The 19436-nt window shown below is 44.4% G+C and overlaps 1 protein-coding gene across 2 annotated transcripts in view; it reads left to right on the forward strand.

The window, feature by feature from the left end:
- Positions 1-19436, forward strand: part of EXOC4 (exocyst complex component 4) — a 406844-nt gene that overhangs the window by 61739 nt on the left and 325669 nt on the right. For both annotated transcript variants that reach the window (XM_065743825.1, XM_065743826.1), the window contains one exon: positions 6141-6318. In XM_065743825.1, the coding sequence (XP_065599897.1) occupies positions 6141-6318 (178 nt within the window). The remainder of the gene's footprint in view (positions 1-6140; positions 6319-19436) is intronic.

The following is a 19436-nucleotide window of genomic DNA, read 5'->3' on the forward strand; positions in this document are numbered from 1 at the left end:
TAAATAATTTGGACACACATGGCCAAACTTCTGGAATAAAATTTTGGTAGGGTTACATTCCTTTAGCTTTATTTATACTTGAAGATCCAGCCCAGGAAGAATCATAGAACGATAGAATAACCAAGGTTGGAAAAGACCTACAAGATCATCCAGTCCAACCGTCCACCTATCACCAGAAGTTCTCATTAAACCAATATCTAAATGTTCCTTGAATACTTCCAGGATTGGTGTCTCCACCACCTCCCTGGGCAGGCCATTCCAGTGCCTGACCCATCTTTCGGAGAAGTATTTCCTAACATCCAGTCCAACCCCCTGCCAAAGCAGATCCCTAGACCAGTTTTGCACAGGTAGTTGTCCAGGTAGGTTGTGAATGTCTCCAGAGAAGGAGACTCCACCACGTTTCTGTGCAGCCTGTGTCAGTGCACCATCACTGCACTGAGAAGAAGTTCCCACACACATTTGTGCAGAACTTGCTATGCTTCAGTTTGTGGCCATTACCCCTCATCCTATCACCACACACTGCTGAGAAGTGTCCAGCCTCATCCCTGTGCCTCCTGCTCCTTAGGTGTTTATAGATGTGGATCAGATCCCCTCTGAGTCTTCTTTTCTCTAGGCTGAACAAACCTTGATCTCACAGCCTTTCCTCCTAATGTAGGAATGCCGAGGCTGAAGGACATCTGGAAAAAGGAAATTAATGGAAGGTTCCTCTGAACTTATTAGTCAGATGTGGTGTTCTGGGTGATTTTGGAAGTAGAGCATTTGAAACAGAGGATAATTGAGAGAATGGAAATTAAGTGGGGTAAGGTGGAATGTGGTTTTATTCAAGATCAATTGTGCAGACTGTGGTCAGGGTGTTACACAACCCAAGAGAACGCTGAAGGAAGAAGCAAGGCATCCGAGAACCCAAGCACCTCCGTGTCAGCGGTCAGCCTGAGCTTTGGGGCTGTTCTGAGCAGCTGGAGCTGGTGTTTGCTTGCTGCCTTGAGGTCTTCTGGTTCTGGCTCAGGGAAAGCAGGGCCTGACCTTGCAAGCAGGGAGCGGGTTCGAGTGCACCTTCTTCCACTCTGCCTGTGCTGCCTTTCGTGTGCAGCCACTGTTTCCTGAAGTGCCCTAACTGTTGGATGGGTGGGAGCTGCTTTCAGTGTTTGGGGCTGGTGTACATCTGCTCCCATGGTGTCCTCGGTGCTGCTCAGGTGTATTGTGCTCCTCAGGAAAACGTGAATGGATTGTCTCAAGCTGTTTTTTCAGGGCTCACTTGTGTGACTGCGGAGCCCTTGATGACCTCAGTGTCACCATTCTGGATGAGTGGCATGTGCTGCTATGATCAGGAGGAGCTCATGTTCCTATAGTAGCACAGGGACTTCTGCTCTGTCTCTGGGAACTTGAGGCCCCACCTTGCAGTGGGGAGCAGCTTTGTGTGCAGCTTTATTCCCTCTGCCTGGTACGCCCTCTGTGTTTCATTGCCAGGGACTCTCTGGTGGACCGCGATGTCTCCCTCCTGCTGGGAGTGTGGGAACAACTCTCAGCTCTTGGGGCTGCAGCCTTGAGTAGGGACAGGCTGCCAACCGTGTTGGAGCAGAGAGACTTTGGTAAAGCTGCCCTGAGCACTTGCTGCCAGGCATTGTGTGGCCCCAGCCCGGTGCCACATGGCTGATTGCTACTTACAGGTACCCAGGCCAGCACAGATGTCGCAGTCCCACGTTTCCATTTGGATGCAGGTGCAGGAGCACCATCGGTGGGTGCTCTGAGCAGCTCAGGAGCTGCATGGGATCAGCTGCCAGGACCTGGGGAAGGAAGCATAGGGGTGGCGGCTGTGAGGACCCAGTGAGCCAAGCCAGGGAGTGCCCAGCTCATCTCTGGTGCTCAGTCCTTGCTGCCTCAGCCTGTGGTGAGGCTGAAATCCCTTGCGGAGCTCCAGAGAGTGTTGCAATAACTCACCCCTCCTCTTCTGCCTGATCTCTGCCTTTAGGGTGAAAGCACTCGATGGCATCGCAGCGATCGTGCCTCTGTAGAAGATGCGATGCATCTACGTTATTTTCCTTCCATGCTGGTCTTCTGCAAGAGAAGGGAGGGAAAGCGATGAGCTTCCAGCATCACCAGCATAAGATCCAAGGTTATCCCATCTCTTCCTCCTCAGCCATGTCTCCTGCTTCACCATGAAGCTGAGGCACATGCTTCTGTGACAGCAAAGGGCCAGGCGTGGCGTGCCAGTCTGTGGACAGGCCCAGTGGTCGCGCCTTGTCATCTGCATGGTTTGTCCGCAGGACACCAACCTGTTTGAGATTTGGATCCCCAAGGTGGACATTTCTTTACAGAACAGTGTTGCTTCCACATCCAGGGCACTGGAAGGATGTAGTGCCAGCATTCAAAGCCTGTTGCTGCAGGAGAAGCACAAGCAGTGTGAGTGTGAGTTCGGCGTGGTGCTGCTTAGCACCAAGCGTGCCTGCGGGGTGAGGGGAGGGCTCCTACCTGGATGCAGCACTGGTGGAAGGCAGTAAATTTAAATAATACTCCATCAGGGGATATAGAGAGGCATACAAGATAAATACAAATGATAAATCCCCTACAGACCTCAGGTAGATGGCACAGTTGGTGTCTTCTGCTGTAGCTGTCACTGCTAACTGTCCAGGGCAGTGCTCCCAGCAAAAGGACCTGGGGGAAGATGGAAGGGATGGGCACGGTGAGAGTGCTACGAGGAGGGCAGAGGACCAGGGAGGAGCCTCAAGCCCCGGCCCAGGCTCTGGCAGGCTGCTGGGTGGTGCTCCAGGTTCCTCCCTGCCTTGGCAGCTGCTGCCAGCCCTTACCTGTGCTCTCCAAAGAACTGGGTGATGCATTCACCGGCCACAGCGCACGGCAGATGGAAGCTTCGTTCACAGCTGCTCTTTCTGGGAGAGGAGGCCAAACCCCTCCTATTGACAGACTAAACAATCTCAGCTCCCTTAGCTCTTCTTCACAAGACCTGTGCTCCAGACCCCTCACTGGCTTTGTTGCCCTTTTCTGGTTTAAAAGAAGGAAGAAGTGTATTGATGATTTGTTTCTTAAATACAATCAGCCTTAATGAATGTATTTTTACCTACATTTCTGTTAAATATTTCTTGTCTTTGAGGCTTTCAAATAAGTATAGAAATTATATACATGCCAACACTCTGACCTGGCAGAGAACATTGTTGCTGCTAAATTGCCTGAATTGTCATTAGCGACCTCGCTCAGGTTCCAGCAGTCACTTTACATCAGTTCGTTCTCTGTTATTGCCCAGGCAATAAGAGTTGCTTCCGGGTCTGTGTCACTGTCTCTCCACATATTTACCATATTTCTCTGTGAAAGGGTTATGAGATTGCTTTGACAAATTGCCTAAGCCACTCTTCTGTCATTGACTGTATGTGTTCTGCTTAGGTCACTTGGTGCTGCAACCCCACGTGCATAAAATCTAGGCCATATCATTTTATGCTGTTTTGTCTTATTGGCTGGCTGACACAGCTTGTGTCTGTCTCCTTTGGGTCACCTTGTTGCAAAAATGACCTGACAGTTTTAGAAGTCTTTCAGAGAAAAAAAAAAATAAGATGAGAGGTACTGGCTAATTTCAAAAGAGGGAGAAGTGGAAAAAATGTTTTTGGTTGACAATGGAGAGTGTAGTTAATGGCCCTGAATAACATGGGTGGGGGAGCTTTCATTTCTGCCCGTCTGTAACAGGAGAACAGGAAGATAGGAAGACCAAATAACTCTTTGGAGCAATCCCATTTTAGAAGTGGCTTCATGAACAAGTTGATAACGTGAGATCAAGCTCACACAGAATCAAGAAAAATGAAGTTGTCAAAATACCCAGCTAGTTTCATTCTGCAAAACTGTGCTTTCCTGGGGCAGTGGTGAGGTATGTGGATAATTAAATTTTCATTAGCAATGGGGTGTTAGCAGAGCTTCAGCTTGCATTGCTAAATTTTCTTAGTGACAATTAATGCAATCCTATAAGGCAGTCTTATTTGACATTTCAGTCAGTTCCTTGAGAAGGAAATTCCTTTTCTTTTCAAACTGTCCTGCAGTTCTTCTAGCTGAGCAGCCATCCTCCATAGCTGTCTCTTTAGCTCTCTGTATTACTTGCTATGAGAACTTGTGTACATCTTCTAGGGGCTTCTGAAGCAACAGTCACCTCTCCCATGTCCCATAGTACACAGGACCAGGTACTTGCAGAAATGATGCAGGGTGGTTTTCAGGCAACACTGGCTGCACATTTCCCCCATCTTCTTCACTGATAATATCAGTGATGGGACAGCAGTGGTCAGAGAAGGCTGAAGCTGTGTTGTAATTCCACAGGAGCCACATCTCTGTATAGCTTTGACAGGACAGTTATTGAGATTTAAACAGTGGAGGAGAATGATTTCCACACTAGATTTATCATTTGTATTTATCTTGTATGCCTCTCTACATCCCCTGATGGAGTATTATTTAAATGTGTAAGGGCTTATTGAAAATAAGAAATAAAAATATTAGTGTGTTCTCTCTCAGTACTTTCCCTTCAGGCATTTCTTACTTTTTTTTTTTAAAGAAGAAAATCAATATTCATGCCAGTTTCTTTTGGATTGCTTCAACATGTGTCTTATTTCTACAGCAACTTAGGGTATGACACTATTAACCCCCTGTATGTCTTACAGATACCATGATAACTAACAATTAACGTGAACTTTTTTATTCTTAATGTTATGCACACTCTTGACCACTTGAAATGTTCTGCTGTGCCTCACTGCACCCTCCTAGACTCATCCAACAGCTCTGGCAGTTGGATCAAGGTGTTTTCTGCTTAACCATTGGGCTGGGCAGGTGGATGGGGATGGTGCACGTGAGACCCTTGGTAGATTGCTGTATAATGCTGTACACATATATGTCAAATGATCATGGGTGCATGATGCACAATGAGCTGGTGTGCTTTCTGTGTTATTGTTTTAATTATATATTTTTTATTATTATTATTTTGAATAATAGCCAGCCTCTGTTCTTTGCGAGCTAGAAGTTCAAGCTGAGATGAGTGGTTTTAGCCACAACATCGTGCTGGGCTGTTCTTGGAAATGTGCAACAGCTTTTCCATTTCTCCAGTTAACTATCCAGCTCCTGGCTTAAAGCAGCTGATATATACAGGAGGTATACGCTCTTGAACTCAAGTGGCCAAGGCATGAATGCACACCTTGTTAGTGGCTGTTAACAGAATGCTGCAATGTGATGGTTAATGAGCAGAGGCAGCTCTGCTTCTCCTGCAGCCCTTCTGTCTTCCTCTGATGGAGAAACACAGCAAGTGTGTGATAATTCCTTACTGCTTTAGTCAAATGTGGTGGAGCCTGTCTGCCAGAGCTCACATGCACCTAACATATAGATTTGGGAAGTGTTAACCTCACATTTTGTTGTGGTTACATGTGGGCTTGAATTGCTCATTAAAAAGCAGTGAAATTGGCCACAGTTTCCTTTTTCCAGATAATATGATCAAAGGTGTGATGGTTTATCACATAATATTTGGGACTTTGCAGATGTGCATTAATTACAGTAATTAAGCTGTAAAGAAGCTATAGAAGCAGGTAATGTGTTGAGGTTGTAGCTGTAGCTCCTTACACATAGTAATAAAATCTTTAACTTAAGCAGCTGATGAGCTGTCATGTTTCAGGTTTCACGTTGTTTAATCTGTTCTTGATCTTTCATGTTTAAAACATTCCATGCTGCTCATTTTGTAATTTAAAATGAATATCTTACATTCTGTTTGTATGGGTAAGTAAACACTGAATTGACACTCTTCCTGTCTTCTGAGAAAAAGCAGGTAGCCTGTCTGAGACCTTAAAATGATCTATTATATTACATCAGTGAAGTGTTCTGAAGTTAGGAATGTATTTATCTCTCCTACACCCCAAGCACAGCACATTAAAGATGAGCAGTGTGGATAAAGAGGAGAGTGCAAAAGGGAGGTCGGTAGGAAGTAACAAAACTTGAGCTGGTCCCCTAGAGCCCACAGAGGGATTGATGCTCTGTCGTGGACTGCCTGGTCGTCACAAAACTGAGGCTGAAGTCAAAATCTTCCGATTCCTGCCCCTTGCCCTGATGTGCTGCCTGACTGTGGTTACAGTGTGTTCTGGAAACTGATCGGATGTTGCCTTGCTCCTTTGCAGATTGCTGCTGGAGCTGCTGGAGCTTCTCTTTGACAAATTCAATGCTGTGGCTGCTGCACACTCTGTAGTCCTTGGACATCTTCAGCAGACAGTGGCCTCTCCCTGCAGCCAGTACGATGGTGATATCAAGCTCTACGACATGGTTGATGTGTGGGTGAAGATCCAAGATGTCTTGCAGGTAAGAATCCTTCAGATAGGCACAGTTTCAGGTTGGAACAGCTTTTAAAACCAGAATACCACAGAAAACAGTTCTGTTATGCTCAAAGGACAGGTGTGCTGGAAGTTGTCTGAACTTTCGGTGAGGACACATTTATAGCAGCCTTCTAGATTCCAAAGAGCTTAAATACCAACAAAAACAAAAACGATGGATTCACCCTTACAGCGTGTGGAGAAGTTGATTCCATTTGTCTACTGAGTGATTTAACTGAAGCTCTCAAATAGCAAAGCTTTTGTTCCATGTTCCCATGCCATGCCTGTCTTAGGAAGTGTCGCTGCTCTAATCGCTTGTCTTCCCTTGTCATTCGGCCCCACCTCGAGTACTGTGTTCAGTTTTGGGCCCCTCACTACGAGAAGGACATTGAGGCCCTGGAGCGTGTTCAGAGAAGGGCAGCAAAACTGGTGAGGGGCCTGGAGCACAGGTCTTATGAGGAGCGGCTGAGGGAGCTGGGATTGTTTAGTCTGGAGATGAGGAGGCTCAGAGGAGACCTTATTGCACTCTACCACTTCCTGAAGGGGGGTTGTGGTGAGGAGGGGGTAGGCCTCTTCTCCCTGATAAGTAATGACAGGACGAGAGGGAATGGCCACAAGTTGCGCCGGGGAAGATTTAGATTAGACCTGAGGAAGCATTTCTTTTCTGAAAGAGTGGTCAGGCACTGGAATGGCCTGCCTAGGGAGGTGGTTGAGGCACCATCCCTAGCGCTGTTCAAGAAGCGTTTAGATGAGGTGCTAAAGGACTTAATTTAGTAGTTTAGTGGGTAGGGATAGTGATAGGAGGATGGTTGGACTAGATGATCTTGTAGGTCCTTTCCAACCTTATGAACCTATGAACCTATGAATTACGCCTTGGTTGTAGTCAGCTGAGACACTAGCTGCCAGCATCTTTTCAGGGAAGCCTCATTTGATTCATATTCTAAAGCACAGCGTGCTAAAGCTGAACCTTGGTTAGACTTTATTTTGGTGCCACGCCTATCACCGTAGCATCTGAGCAGCAGAGCTGTCTGTCACATGACTTTTCTCTCATTCTTGATATGAGGTTAACACATGCTCATTAGATTATTGTTGTGGTTTTGTGGTGTTGATGCCGGTATTCCACATCAGAGCATCACGCAGCAGTGAAGGAGTTAATGCTGTGGGAGCAGCAGAGGGGCGGAGCTCCGCACCGGATGCAGGCGGCGCTCTGCCTGGGCGCGCTCCTCTGGGCTGAGGTGGAGCAGCAGCACGTGTGCTTCCCCTGCAGTTTCCTCCTTAACATAAGCTCACAGCTTTTGGTTTGGAAACTTCATTTCTCTCTCAATCGTTCAATTTTATTGGATTTAGTAAAGTTACCGTTCCTTCTCAGATCGGGCCGTTGTTTGTTTTTCTTTTTGTAGACCCGTCTATTCCCGCAGTTTCCCCTCCCCCCGCAGCGCGGCTCTGCTCGGGCGGCCAAGTGGCCACTGCAGTTTTTGTTTTTTTCCTTTTCTCTTCTCTCTCCCTTCTCGGTTTTCCCTTGGGTCGCTGTCACAGATTACACCGTGACAATTATTTTCTTTTTTCTTCCCCTTTTTAAACTTTCAGTTGCCTTCGTGCATGGTAGTGTACAACTCACCCATTGTTGGCTGGAGGAGATCAAAAAAATCAACCTGGCGTTGTTTACAGGAGATGAGAAGATTTACGTTGGTCATTTCACCTCCGTCCTGCTCCTGAAAAATACCATCTCCGACACTAACACACGTTTTCATTGTAGGGCACAGGTCTATTCCTGTTTCTCTAAAGGCTTGTTTGATGAGGGAACGATGCACATAGGATTTTTGCATACATAAATAGTACCAACTGCATACATGCTGTGAATTGAGGCGCTTCTGGGACTTGATAAATGCATCGTATTGGGTTTTTGATCACACACACTGTCTTTTTATCTACTTAGATGCTTTTGTAAAAGATTTTCACCTTCCTTCAGTATTGTTCTTTCCGAAATTTGATTGGGAATATCGAGGCAGAGGTTAATGATGGATTTTCTAAGCAAAAGAGTGTCATAAAATTGAAGCTGTCTGGCCTCATCAAAGCGAAGAATCAGCCTTCAGGACGTGAGGAAGGGGTTTGGCAGAGGATATCTCTAGCCATCTTACTGTCATACACAAGGTCATGAAATCCTTTAAGAGCTTCGAGTTCTGCAAACTTTGCTGTAGCAGGACAAGTCCTGGGACTAAAAATCCTCCAAGATTTAATCTTCAATGAAGCAGAATGACAAGGCTGGTAATACCCCTTATCAGTGAGGGTTTCTGATGGTTTCATTCCTCATGAGTGGTTAAGTCAGGAGTGAGTTACGCTGGCTATTACAAAATAACAGTGATAAAACTTTTATACAGAAGCATATGTAGGCGTGCAGGTACAGAGAGAGTGAGCTTTCTGTATTAGGGAGAAAATACGTAACAAAGCTTTCTACAAAAAAGAAAAAAGCCAAGAAAAATGTAGCAGCTCACCTGTAAAGATCTTGTTGCTATTGGTGGGACAGCACAAATGTCAGGAGTCTGAAAAGCTTCCACGAGTGCCATAGATAGCTTTGGCAATGCACAAAAGCTGCACTTAAAACTCCATAATCTCTTGCAGTTTTAGAGTAAGAAATGAGCATTGACTGATGTGGAAAGGAGAAAGTCTTCTATTTCTCTCTTCAAAACCTTGAGGGTTTAGGTTTTTTTTGTTTTATTTTTTTTGGTATGTTAGTTTCATAGGAATGGATTAATATTTTTACCTACCAATTTAAAAAGATCTCTGAGCCCACGACAAAATTATTTCCTTCCTATGTTTTCAATTAGGGGTAATTTTGTGAGGGGAGACTTTACGTTTGTGGCAAGGGGGAGCAGAAAACTCTTATTGTAAAAGTCCTCATTTTCAATGCACCTGCTGTTGAGGGAAGGCCAAAGTGCAGAGGAAGCAGGTTAGTGGTGGGATGCATCAGGGAAACGATGCAATTCCTGCAGATCATAATGAATGAAACTTACTAATCGTGCTGGAGCAGCACCACGTGACTCTGTAATTCACACAGATAATCTCTTCCACGCACACATTGTGCATCTCTGCATGTGAAATATGTTACAGCAAGCTTATCTCTTTATAGCTCTGTACAAAAGTCATAATGTGCACTCGTGGGCTGGAAATTTGTCTTTTTTTTTTTTTTTTGTTAAGCTGGATTTCTGAACACTTCCTAATGACACCACAAATCACTGCAGTATAGCGTTAGCGAGGTGGTTCAAAGTCATGCAGCATTCAGATACTGAGCATGCAGATACATTTTTGACCTTCTCTGTGAATAATAGAAGAATAATACTGAAGTCATCGGGAGAAAGACAGAGTGACCTTTTAGAGCTGGCTGCTGGAGTGCCAGGAAACAAACAAACAAAAAAAAAAATCACTTTGTCAAAATATTAGAGCAGCCTTGTTTGGTAAAACACAGTTTGAAGTTATTTGTAGCAGAGCCAGCCTCGCTTGTAGTGGTATTGCCACACCAACAGGAGAGAGGTGTGCAAGTTGTTTCAGTTTTAATGTGCTATTTTATATATGGAGTTCATTTAACTCCTTGCTGTGGAAATGAGCTATTGGGATATCCTTCTGAGGAGCATATTGTTGTAGGACCAAGTACTTGGTTGGACAGATCTGTGAGCTGTGTTAGGACGGCCCTCAGAGCTGTACTGTTCAGGACTGCACAGTGAAGGCACGGTTCTGTGTCAGATGCCATTTGCTGGTTCTTTCTTGCTGTTATCTGTCGCAGAGAGCACTTAACAGCTCATTCACCCCTTTGTTTTGTTTTTTTTAGCACTGTCTTTTGATACCAGGATGAGAGTGAGGCATCTGTCCCTGCTGAATAATACCAGCATTCATATGGCTTCTTCAGAAATGTCACCTTTCTGGTGACTGGGTGATCATCCTGTCAGCTTTTGGATGAGTGCAGTACCCTGCCGTTGGAGAAAATGCCCAAGAAACGTGACATCTCCTTGCATCCTCAGTATCCTGTCATTAGCTTATGCTGGTGCTGTTTGCCTCCAAGGAAGAGATTTTTAATTTTGTAGCAGTGCTGTTTGTAGCTGACAGTTCTCAACCTTTTAAGGAGGTGGCCTACCTCTGATTTCTTGCTGCTGCAGAAGAGAAGGAAATTCACATTGGTGCTCTTGGACGCACATTACATCTTCAGCAGCACCAGGGGGAGGAAGCACGAATGTTCAGGCTGCTGCTGTCCCTGTTTTGTGGTCTTGTGTTTAATGCTGTCAGGTGTTTTCCAAAAACATTGTTATTCAGCAGCCTAAACATTGCTGAAACCATGAGAAAACAGTGACAAGAGAAGCTGAAGCCTGTCCTCTACCAGTGTGAAGTCTCGCTGAGAAGCTGGGCTTCATTTGCAGTTGCCACACTGTGCTTCTCAGGGAATAGTGCTGCATGGGGTTATATTAACAACAAAAGGTATTGCTCCTTTTAGCAGGGAAAGGCAGTGGGTTCAGCAGTCACTGCATCCTCCTGGAAGAGATGCAGAGAGGGTTCAACTCTATGGCAGGCCTTGCAGATCTGTCAGCTGTGCTGCAGTGCCATTTCTTCCTCCTCCACATCCTAGGATGCTTCTCTTTCTCTGGCATTCTGCTCATTTTCCTAGCGGGTATCTAATTTGAAAGAGTAGGTTTGGCCATATGTTTTCTACTGGCTGCATATTCTGCTTGCTCAGGTCCCTGAGCTATGTCAGTGTTGGCACAGGGGAAGACAGAGAAGCAAAGAAGGGAAGCAAAGGGTTGGTCCTGGCACCTGCATCTTTCCTCAGCCAAAGCTGCTATGTGGAGCAGCACCTCAAAGCACTCATGCAAACACCTGCTGGTTTATTGCTCAACCTAGATGGACAAACACTGTCCTGGCAGCAGTGTAAAAAGCTTACTGAAATGAATGGCGGTGCTAAAAGTTTAGGAGTGGTAGCCAGTTGAGAGCTCTGAATCTCTGCAGTTACGATTCCACTCAGTTAAGAAGTGTGTGCTCTGGAATGGGTAATCAAAACTCTTTTTGCTGCAGCTTCTCATTTAAAGGATTAATTAACTATTTATGGCACGGTTGATACGAATAAAGTAAAGTAAGATTCTTGTATGAGAAGTGTTAGTGTTAATATGTCGTAAATACTAGTTGAAATGTCAGAGCAATATGTGAAATAGCTGTCACATCTGGGAAGTTCACCAGATAATATCTTGAGCCTACAGTAGTGTTATTTTTTCAGAATGTTGTCTTGTGGGAAAGACAAACCATTCTGTGGTTGTCCTCAAAGTAATGTGCCTGACAGTTTTTTCTGGATCCCTTTAAATGGTCTTAAATGTGTGGAACTGATGCCCTCGGACTCCTGCCTGGTTTGTCTCATTAATGCTCATCTCTCATTTAGCTCAGGGGATGATGGCTGCAGAAGTGATTTTTGTACAGCTTTTGAAAAATACCATTTCAATCTTGGGTGCACAAAGGAGGGAGAGAGAGCATTATACTCTCCACGATGCTGATATTGAAAATTGGAATTTAAATAATGACAGAGCAGGCAACTTGGCATGTTTTTTCCCCATCTCTTATTGGAAGTGAACTCATAGCATGCATTATTTAGTAAGAAATCCAGCACAGTGAGTGTTATGTGACTTTTTTTCCCCCCTGCTAATAGCTACTAGGAGCATGAAGAACTTCCAGTGAAACTATATGATCCAGGACCAGTGTCATCTGTTTGAATCCATGAAGGGACAAAATAATGTGGCAGGAATGTGTTTCCTTAAACTTTGGTCTTGCTGAGAGTACTTCAGGAGGATATGTGATGTCTTCAGAGTAGAAGCATTGGATGGACTTCTTCCAGCTTATTTAATGATCCAGGTTATCTCTGTCTGCTTTGAAACAGAAAGTATTCCGGTTCTTAAGCTCCCGAGAAGTGCTGTGAATTCAGGGTGGCTAAAATTACTCAGGTCAAGGTGAAAAAGCTGTCAGGTGCGAAGTGTCATAGCAGAGGAAGTATTATGCAATTGGAAGGGCAAAGAATGAGGTAGCAGTGGCATACTTTGCTTTCAGAAACAAAGAATGTGAAGCAGAAGTGCACCACATCGATCTGTTTTCCTTTTTAAACTGAATGATTCTTGCTCTAGTGAGGTGTGTTTAAAACTGACTGAATGGCTTTGGTAACAGATACCTGGAAGAGGTCCAGAGCTGAGCTATGAACTCAGGATTATTGTTTTTCCCAGGAATGGTCTTCATTAATTGAACTGTACTGTATTAGCATGGTGACACAGCAGAAATAGGTGTGAATAATTCTATGCTCCAGCTTTTATTTCTGGAGTCCTACGTATCTCAGAGCTGTTGATCCAATTTATTTGATAAACACTAACGTTTACTTCAAAGTTCAAAGGGATAAAGCCCTGCATAAGAATGAGGTATTTGAACAGTGTACAAACACTTGTGCATTTTATTGCAGAAGAGGTCACTGTGCTTCCAGTTTGGGAGATTTAAAAAGATTAGCTCATGTAATGAAATGCTTGCTGGTACGTGAGCAAGGGGAAAAAAAAGCCTCTTCTGGACACACTGTCATGCCTCTAGCTGCAATGAACTTGAGGGGCTCTTCAGTTCAAGTGGATTTCCCTTCTAGTTGTTGAGCATGGCTGTGAAATTATAAAGTCTTGGAGGGAATTTATCCTTAAATATTTAAGTAACTAAATGTATATATGTGAATTAGAAACATATGCATTTCCCCCCCTCCCCCTTAATGATTGTATTTTACAGGAGGAAAAAGGTACAAAACTTCTTGCTTAGAAGCCCCATCAGTAACTGATTTCAGAAGACTATTTTATGTAGTTGTTAAAGCTGAAATCAGCTCTGCTAGGTTGTAAGGAAGTATGCAGATGAAGTATGCACCTCAGTAAGTTTGCAGATGACACCAAGTTGGGAGGATGTGTCAATCTGCCTGAGGGTAGGGAGGCCCTTCAGAGGGATTTGGATAGGCTGAACAGCTGGGCTGAGCTCAATGGGATGAGGTTCAATAAGACCAAGTGCCGGGTCCTGCACTTTGGCCACAATAACCCCATGCAACGCTATAGGCTTGGGGCAGAATGGCTTGAAGAATGTAGAGAGGAAAAGGACCTGGGGGTGTTGGTTGATGCTCGGCTCAACATGAGCCGGCAGTGTGCCCAGGTGGCCAAGAAGGCCAACGGCATCCTGGCCTGTATTAGAAATAGTGTAGCCAGCAGGAGCAGGGAGGTGAACATCCCCCTGTACTCAGCTCTGGTACGGCCACACCTCGAGTACTGTGTTCAGTTTTGGGCCCCTCACTACAAGAAGGACATTGAGGCCCTGGAGTGTGTTCAGAGAAGGGCAACAAAACTGGTGAGGGGTCTGGAGCACAAGTCTTATGAGGAGCGGCTGAGAGAGCTGGGATTGTTTAGCCTGGAGAAGAGGAGGCTCAGAGGAGACCTTATTGCACTCTACCACTTCCTGAAGGGGGGTTGTGGTGAGGAGGGGGTGGGCCTCTTCTCCCTGATAAATAACGACAGGACGAGAGGGAATGGCCACAAGTTGTGCCGGGGAAGATTTAGATTAGACCTGAGGAAACATTTTTTCTCTGAAAGAGTGGTCAGGCACTGGAATGGCCTGCCTAGGGAGGTGGGTGAGGCACCATCCCTAGCGCTGTTCAGGAAGTGTTTAGATGAGGTGCTAAGGGATTTGATTTAGTAGTTTAGTGGGTAGGGATAGTGATAGGAGGATGGTTGGACTAGATGATCTTGTAGGTCCTTTCCAACCTTATGAACCTATGAACTATGCTCAGAGGGCAAGAGGAAGTGGTTTCATACTAAAAGAAGCAAGGTTTAGACTGGATATAAGAAATAAGTTGTTTTACAGTAAGGATAGTGAAGCACTGGCACTGGTTACCCAGAGAGGTGATATATGCACTGTCCCTGGGCACACTCAGAGTCAGGCTGGATGGGGCTCTGAGCACCAGGTCTGGTTGTAGGTGTCCCTGTTAACTGCAGGGGAGTTGGACTAGATGGCCTTTGGTGGTCACTTCCAACTCAAATGCTTGTGTGAAAAGGTCAGGAATACAGAATGAGGGAATGGTGTGTTCCCTACTTTGACTTTTGGCTGTTTGAGTGGAACGTGTACATTTTAAATCCTTGTCCACTGCAAAATGCTCTCTAATGTGTACAAATAGAGAGCACAGAAGCCTTTTTATTTTATTTTCAGCTTTGTTCCAACAAAATCTTTCTTTAGCAAATTGATAGGGATTTGATTTAGTAGTTGGGTAGGGATAGTGATAGGAGGATGGTTGGACTAGATGATCTTGTAGGTCCTTTCCAACCTTATGAACCTATGAACCTATGAAAGGGTGGGCAGTTGGACTGGGTTATCTTGGAGGTGTTTTCTTGGTGATCTTGGTGATTCTGTGACTGGTGATTCTGTGACTCAGAAAATGAATGTGAAGGTTGTTTAGTGGCCACCACACCTGATGTGAAGACTGTGTTTCAAATTGCCAACAACAGTATGGGTATTCTATACACAAATGTACAAAATTCCCTGCCTGTAAATTGCTCCTTCATTTTCTACAGCTGTTAACTAATGGGATGATATAGAAGAAACAGAAGATACAGAAGATATAGAAGAAATAGTAACGTGGCTACAGATATGCACAGTGTCTTTGGTTGGAGCTATTTCCTTAGATTCTTGGACAGTTTTGTTAGATTTGATGTGCTTTTTTTTCCAGTTACTATCAGTGTCCGCTGCATTTTATTCCTGCTGTCAGCTGGAATTAGAAGGACTACAAGAAATTCATCAGCATTTGTAGACATGTTTTATAGGACTATAAAACCACGCTTCTTTTGATGTGCTGACGTTATTCACACTCGGTCCCTGTGTGACTAGCTTTAAAGGCAGTGAGACATACTCTTACTAGCATCATAAAAATGCTGTGAACGGGAAAAGGCCAAGAGCTCATCATGTCCTCTCTGCACGGCGTCTAATCTGACAGCAGTGCATGAGGGATTCATGCAGGCAAATTCCTGCTAATGTTATAGACTAGCTGAGATCCTAGGGAAATGTTTGGAAACTGTTGTGCTTAAAAGCCTTTCCACTCGTGCGCTGTGCACTTGTGCTTAACATGCATGACATTTACAAAATGCTAAGGTAGAGCCCTTGTTTTTCTATTTTTTTCCCCCTGAAGTTTACCAGCTCCTGCTGTTTCTTTCCTGATTTGAAATCTCAACTTTGTTTTTCTGGAGGCCTGGTTGATTTTCCTCAGTAATTTGGTGACATAGGAAGCTGTGGAATTGTGTTAGGTAAAGGTGAGCCCTTAGGATTTGACTCCTAGGACCCAGAGCAAAGCGAGTGAAGATGCTCAGTCCTCTTCAGTATGGAAATTGACACGCTTACATACATCATATTCAGAAAGGGGCTCAGAGAATTTTCTAGCTCTTTCATTCTGCAAACCCATTGCTGTTTTCTGTTCACACACATGCACTCCTTTCTTCTACGTCTCCTCCCATCTTTTCTCCTTTCACCAATACCGCACTCTCTTAGCCTTGCTTCAGGTGTCAAGCCAGAATCATAGAATCATAGAGTGGTTTGGGTTGAAAGGGACCTTTCAGATCATCTGGCTCCAAGCCCCCTGCTATAGGCAGGGACACCTCCTTCTAGACCAGGTTGCTCAGAGCCCCATCCATCCTGGCCTTGAATGCTTGCAGGGAGGGAACATTCACAGCCTCTCTGGGCAGAAGATAAGGTCCAGCATTTATGGGAACACATTTGCAAGACTTAACACTATAGCTGGGAAAAAAAAGCCAGTTCCTTTCCGTTTGTTAAGGCAGCTGCAATTCTGTGCACATACACTTGGGAAGGTGTTGCTGCTGCAGCTCCAGGCACACGTGCACCACTCTGAAACATGCTGTTGATCACTAGAAGTATGCATAAAATGTTTTAGGAACATTGATTTCACAGCATGCTTCTCATCATCAAAGTGACTCAGTCATCTGATCTCGCCAGGGTGATGCCATTCTGTGTTTTACACATGGGGAAGCCAATATCTGAATGAGTGGGAAAAAAAAAAAGGAAAGGTTTTGAAATACTTAATAGTTTTGATGTGCATTTTGATACTGTAGGAGGAGGGAGTCTTATCGTGGGCTTTTTACTTGTTTTTGTTAAAAGTTTTTGAGCTTTTTGTTCCTCTTGACACTATGGATGAATATGCATTACACCCAATGCTTAGAATTTGGTGTTTCAATTAATGTTTTGGTGGCAGCCCACAAGCTTCAGTAGTCTGCTTATTTTTGTGCTTTCTGTCATGGTCTCTCTGACTGATCATTAAGGGCAACAAAGCTGGTGAAAGGCTTGGAGAATATGCCCTAAGAGGAGCAACAGAAGGAGCTGGGGCTGTTTAGTTTGGGGAAGAAGTGGCTGAGGGGAGACCTTATTGCTGTCTTCAAATGCCTGAAAGGTGATTGCAGTGAGAGCGGGGTTGGTCTCTTCTCTTTGGTGACAGGACAAGAGGAAATGGCTTCAAGTTGTGCCAGGGAAGGTTTAGGTTCGATATAAGGAAAAACTTCGTTACAGAAAGGGTTGTTCAGCACTGGAACAGTCTCTCCAGGGAGGTGGTTGGGTCACCCTCCCTGAAAGTGTTTAAAAACAGGATGTGGTGCTCTGGGACATGATGTAGTGGTGGGTTGTTAGAGTTAGGGTAGTATGGTTAGGTTGAGGCTGCACTTGATGATCTTGAACGTCTCTTCCAACCTGAGCAATTCTACGGTTCTATGGTCTTCCTTTTCCAAGAGGCTTTATTTAGGAAGTCTGCAAATAGTTCTCAGTGATTTTGAGTAATATGTCACTGGGTTTACATGTGCATTATTTTTTCAGTGGGTAGTGTTGAACTCTGGTTTTAGAAAATGAAGACTTGAGTCTGAAGTGGGTAAAGTGCAGTGCTAGTGAGGGTATGTGTATGAGTGGGAGCCATGGTGAGAAAATTTTAAAACACAGAATCAACCTTGATATTTGCTTGTAATTAGTTCACATACATTCTTTGGGTTGAGCAACTTCTGCTGAAGCAAGCTTTCACCATCTTTTATCCCAAGTACTCAGAGAATGTAGTCTCTGCTTCTATATATATATTGTGCAACTGCGTATGTACAAGCCACCAGCAAGTGGCTGATGATTCACCAGCGATTTTGGGACTCAGAGAATCTGAAGAGCTTCAAAGCCTGTGTGCTTTGCTGGGAATGACGAACTCCCAACTTGTGTTGAGAACAAACAACTCTCCTCCACCTCCAAATCCTTCTGTCGCGCTCCGCAGTGTTCTGATAATGGCAGTTGCTGACATCTAACCATGAGTTTAAAGAAAATAATAATAAACAACTCAAGATTGACTTGGAAGAAATGAGCGTGGGAGATGCTGCTTTCTCTGTCTGTCCCAACAGCTGAAATGGAAAATCTGAACTACTTCTCATGCTTTTGTTCTGCTTTGTTTCCTTTGTGGGACGTGCTCGTGTGACACAGGGTCTGAAATGGGCTGACGTGTGTTTTTCCATTGGAAGCATTTCTTATTTTTAAGCGAATCGGACAGAGAGGCTATTTTGAAAACATGTCTTTCCTTACAGTGAGGGTGATGCAGCACTGGCACAGGCTGCCCAGAGGGGTTGTGGAATCTCCTTCTCTGGAGATATTCAAGACCCACCTGGGCGCCTACCTGTGTGACCTGGTATAGGGAACCAGCTTTGGCAGGGGGGTTGGACTTGATGATCTCTTGAGGTCCCTTCCAACCCCTATGATTCTATGATTCTATGAAGTAAAATCAAAATTTAACATTGCTTCATGTAGTTAACAGTCTTTTTTTGTTGTTGTTGTTGGTTTTACATGCTTTTAGATTCTTTGCAGGTGATGAGTTCGCAGCAGTAGATCCAAGTTTAGCTCTTGGTACTAAAGATCCGTTGTCCCCGCTGATTGGACTCGTGTGATTGGTGACACCAAAAATCAAGTTTTATAGGTGAAGTGTGCACTTTTTTTTGCCTTACAAAACAGCATACCCATTTGCATAATAGCTTAATGAGTATTTCTCTAGCCGTATAGTGTGCAAATCTCAGTATTTTGATTGGCCAAGAGCCAACAGTAGCTAATGGAAGCTCATGCAGGGATTTACATAAATTCTGAATAACTCTACAGTGTTTCTGGAAGTCCCTCTTCCCTGTCAGGCTGTACTCTGTGCAACTCCCAACCCATATTCCTTCAGCAAACAAAGCCACCTATACAGGATTTACAGAGATGAGGAGAAAATGAGCTTAATGGTAACAGAAGAGCCCATACCCTATACTTGTGGAAGCAGGAAAAGGGAATTAGTTTAGTCAGTCCTGCTCCATTTCAAGGTACATGGTTATTTAATTCTGCATTTGCTCCATGCCAGTTTGTCTGGTACACCAGAGAATGTCGAAAGGGAGAAGTAAACCTGATGGTTTTCTGATACCAGTGCTCTGCAGGTTTGTTAGGGCAAGAATGAGTGTCTTTTCAGGGTTGGAATAAAATTTCAATACTGGTTATACATTTATTGTGTTTAAAGGCTTAATCTTACAGATTTTCTTCAAAAACTGTCCAGCAGGAACCAAGAAAGATGAGAATTTTATGTGACCACCCACCTTACCCCAAAAGTAAAAGAATTCTAGACAATGCTTATTTTTGTGGGCGCTCTGTCTTCTGTCCACAGAAAATATTTTACATCTTCCAAGGAGGAACAGTTTGAAAATGTTATGTTTGTACCAGATCTGTATTTTTTACTAGTACTCCTTCCCTTCCCTCCTTCCTCAGCATTCCTGTTGTTTTGTTGTGCAAACTTCAGGGAGAGGTTGAGTCTCACTTCAGTTTCGTACACAGATTTCTTCTGCTGCAGTGCTCATCCAATTTGAACTTCCAAGCTTGGTGAGGCAGCTCTTCAATTCCATGTAACAAAATGAGTCTGCTATCCCGATGACTGATCATTCAGGTACCACGTTTGCTAAGAATGGATGTTGAATCTCCTATTTCATGCAACAAATGCAAGTGGTGATAGCCCTCTGTAGGGCTTGTTGGTGGCTTGTGGAAAAGCCCTCT

This window comes from Cyrtonyx montezumae, unplaced genomic scaffold (genome assembly GCF_038088225.1).
Source record: "Cyrtonyx montezumae isolate F1298 unplaced genomic scaffold, pur_monq_1.0 scaffold_3, whole genome shotgun sequence".
NCBI lineage: Eukaryota > Metazoa > Chordata > Aves > Galliformes > Odontophoridae > Cyrtonyx > Cyrtonyx montezumae.